We start from the raw sequence: 3,132 nt of genomic DNA, 5'->3' as shown, positions 1-3,132 counted from the left end.
TAATTAATTTATTTATTTTGCATATTTCAGATAGAAAGCTGCTTCTACCACAGTTATTATGACATTTTGGAAGTCCTTGTCTTTACTTTGTCTAACTTCCAGCACTTATGGTTTAGTATTGGTCTTATTCCTTTTTATTTCAGATGACCCCAACTTTTCACCCCATTCTATCTGATTAAATCGGCCTGGAAAGCTGCTGCTAGTAATGATGCAACATCTAAGTGTGGCTGCTGATTTAGTTAGCTGGAGACAACATGGTCGGCATGAGCTGCTTTAGTCCTGGAGGCTTTTAGACAGCATTAGGAAATTGTTTGAAAGTGATCAGATCAGAAGTTCAGAAAATTGAAACCCTCACCTCAGCCAAAATATTTATTACCGCTCAGTACAATTACATAGAGTGATCTTGTTTTGCTTTAACACAATGAATAACCTGACAATTTACAAACCAAACGAGAAAACTTTTCTAGGTCTGAAAGTACCTTTTGGACATAAAATAACACATCCTAGTCAGACGACAGTAATGAGCTTCTGTTGCATTAGGTGGACTGTTTTGTGGGATAAATTGTTTATTTTTTTAAATCTGAAAATTTCATAATCGATATTCACATTAATAATCCGATAGAGAAAGAGGGATACATTAAAATGATTTTAAAAGGGCTTAGAGCAGAAGCTATGTTTATAAAATCCCCAACCCCAGCTACTGCAGCTAGAAATCATTGATTAATGGCTGAAATCTTGGTGTCATGATGAAATCAGACCTGAACCTTCAGAGGCACATAAAGCCAGTTACTATGTCAGCCTTTTATCAGCTGAAGAACATTTCCAGGATATCTTTAGTGTCTTTATGGGCTTGCCTTAAAAGTCCATCAGACTCTGCTGCCCGTGTTCTCACCAGAACCAAAAAAGTAGAACATCAGCCCACTTCTGAAGTCCTTCCACTGGCTCCCTGTAGCTCAGTGTATAGACTTTAAAATCCAGGTCTTCTAATTCAGCTTACTTTGTTTACCCAGAACTAACAAACATGGAGACGCAGCATTTAGTTCCTATGCTCCACTTATCTGGAACAATTTTCCTGCAGACAGTAAAAGTGCTGAAAGCCTGAGTTCTTTTAAGTCAAAGTTAAAAAACCCATTTGTTAAGAACTAACTTTGATTTTTGACATTAAACTGTTAACTGAGATATTATTTGCTGAAAGCTTAGGTCCAACTGTTTTATTTGTTTTTACAACCTGCTTTTAGTATGTTTTTATCTTCATCTGCTTTACTGCATTTTTATTTTGCATCAATTTTATCGTCTAATTCATAATAACTTTTATATTTGGCGGCTCCCAGGATAGGTTGTCATCCATCATTACATCAAAAAATGCAATATTTTGTACTCTTTCAATCCAGCATGATTTTAGCATTTAGGATCAATAATAACTTGTGTATGGGAATAATGTAAAATATTACATGTAAATATAATATTATAGAAATAGCATAGACGTTGCTGTAGGATTGAACCTTTAGGTTCCCCACATATAATTTATATATGTGGATTTATAACCAAATGTTCAGTAGTCCTCTAATTACATAAAATTTTTGTTTGTTTAGTAAAATGCAAAGCTCAATAGTTTAAGTATTTGAAAAAAAAAAGGATTATATTAGGGCTGGAATATAGAGATTTATAAAATGTTTTGATTTTTTTCAAACTAGATACAAGGAGAAACTTTATCCTTTATATCATGAGATTAATTGCATTATTGTTATAAGCTTACATGTGCAGGCAGGTTTTTTTTTAAAGACATTTCTCATGTTTATCCATAACTGTTTATAAAAAAGTCTGTCTTTGTGACATTTGGGACAAAGGTTTGATTCAGAGATGTTAAGAAATGACTTAAAGAAAAAACATTGATAAAAATAGAATATGGTCCATACAGGTTAAAAATATTAAGATATCATTTTTGGTCCATGTTGCTTGACCCTAGGCTACAGATAAAAAAAAAAAAAAAGCTGACTGGTATTAATATAATTTATTTCTGTTTCAGCTTTTTTCCATAAATCTAAACATGATTTCTTTGTAAACAAGATCCCTACCCATCTAGAAAATGCATACAATTCAAGCTTTTTATCATGATGATTTATTTAGTGGCTGTCTCTTTGTAATATCAAGACACTGCAGTCTATATTAAAATTGCTGTACAAATATGAATATTGGATAAGAAAAATGTTCACAACTGAAAAAGAAAAAAAGAAACAAAAAGAAATTTATACTGTGGGTATCAAATTTGAAACTGAATAAATGCAATTTCTTGTACGTATTTATAGATATTTTATTATGTTTTCATTCTGAAATGTTCTGTTTACTACCCGATTCTTTTCCTTTTTTCTTCTTCTCAGGATCCTTCATCAACATCTCCCAGATGATTGCGTGTGTGGGTCAGCAGGCTATCAGTGGCTCTCGAGTCCCGGATGGTTTTGAAAATCGATCCTTGCCTCACTTTGAAAAACACTCCAAAGTAAGGTCTTTCTCAATTCTCTCGTTTCGTAATTAACATTTAAAGTGGGCCTGTAACTGTCTTCTAACCAACCTTTAAACAGAATAAAAGTATCCTCATTAATAAAACAATTATTTTAAACATTAAGATAATGAGCAAGAACTGATTAAATGATTGATGCCTCCATTCTCTTTATCTCCATATTTAAGACACTTTCAGCATTTAGTTTTTCTATAAATACTAACATATTGCCAAAAAAAAACACTTGCAGAGTGTCAGTCTCTTTAATGCCCTGTAGCGTATTGTTTTTGCGACTCAACCAACAAATCTGGGGAACTTTCTTTCCATCTTCAAAATATGAATCTCAAGTGTAGCTTCAGAGTAACAAGATGAAAGCAGCCCCTCTTATGTTTGAGATTCAATGCAAAAGCTCAGACTTTATTACCAGGATGATACCTGGAAAAGTGCTTCACAAAATAGAATGGTGCATTAGTGAAATATACATGTGAATAATACAAAGCAATGACTAGAAAGTGTTAGGTTACTCCCATATTAGATCCATGTTGGTCTGCATTTCAGAAGCAAAAGCCCCATTTACACTACCCTTTTTAAAAGTGCTGAGATCGGTCCAAGCACGGTAACCCGAGATAACTGTT

General features: G+C 33.3%; 1 protein-coding gene across 2 annotated transcripts in view; it reads left to right on the top strand.

The window, feature by feature from the left end:
- polr3a (polymerase (RNA) III (DNA directed) polypeptide A, 155kDa) overlaps positions 1 to 3,132 on the top strand; it is a 39,550-nt gene that overhangs the window by 18,842 nt on the left and 17,576 nt on the right. For both annotated transcript variants that reach the window (XM_015382528.1, XM_015382519.1), the window contains exon 17: positions 2,379 to 2,497. In XM_015382528.1, coding sequence (XP_015238014.1) covers positions 2,379 to 2,497 — 119 coding nt within the window. The remainder of the gene's footprint in view (positions 1 to 2,378; positions 2,498 to 3,132) is intronic.

Source organism: Cyprinodon variegatus, unplaced genomic scaffold (genome assembly GCF_000732505.1).
Source record: "Cyprinodon variegatus isolate N-32 unplaced genomic scaffold, C_variegatus-1.0 Scaffold12, whole genome shotgun sequence".
NCBI lineage: Eukaryota > Metazoa > Chordata > Actinopteri > Cyprinodontiformes > Cyprinodontidae > Cyprinodon > Cyprinodon variegatus.
The sequence above is the reverse complement of the archived record's forward strand: the minus strand, read 5'-3'. Positions and strand labels throughout refer to the sequence as shown.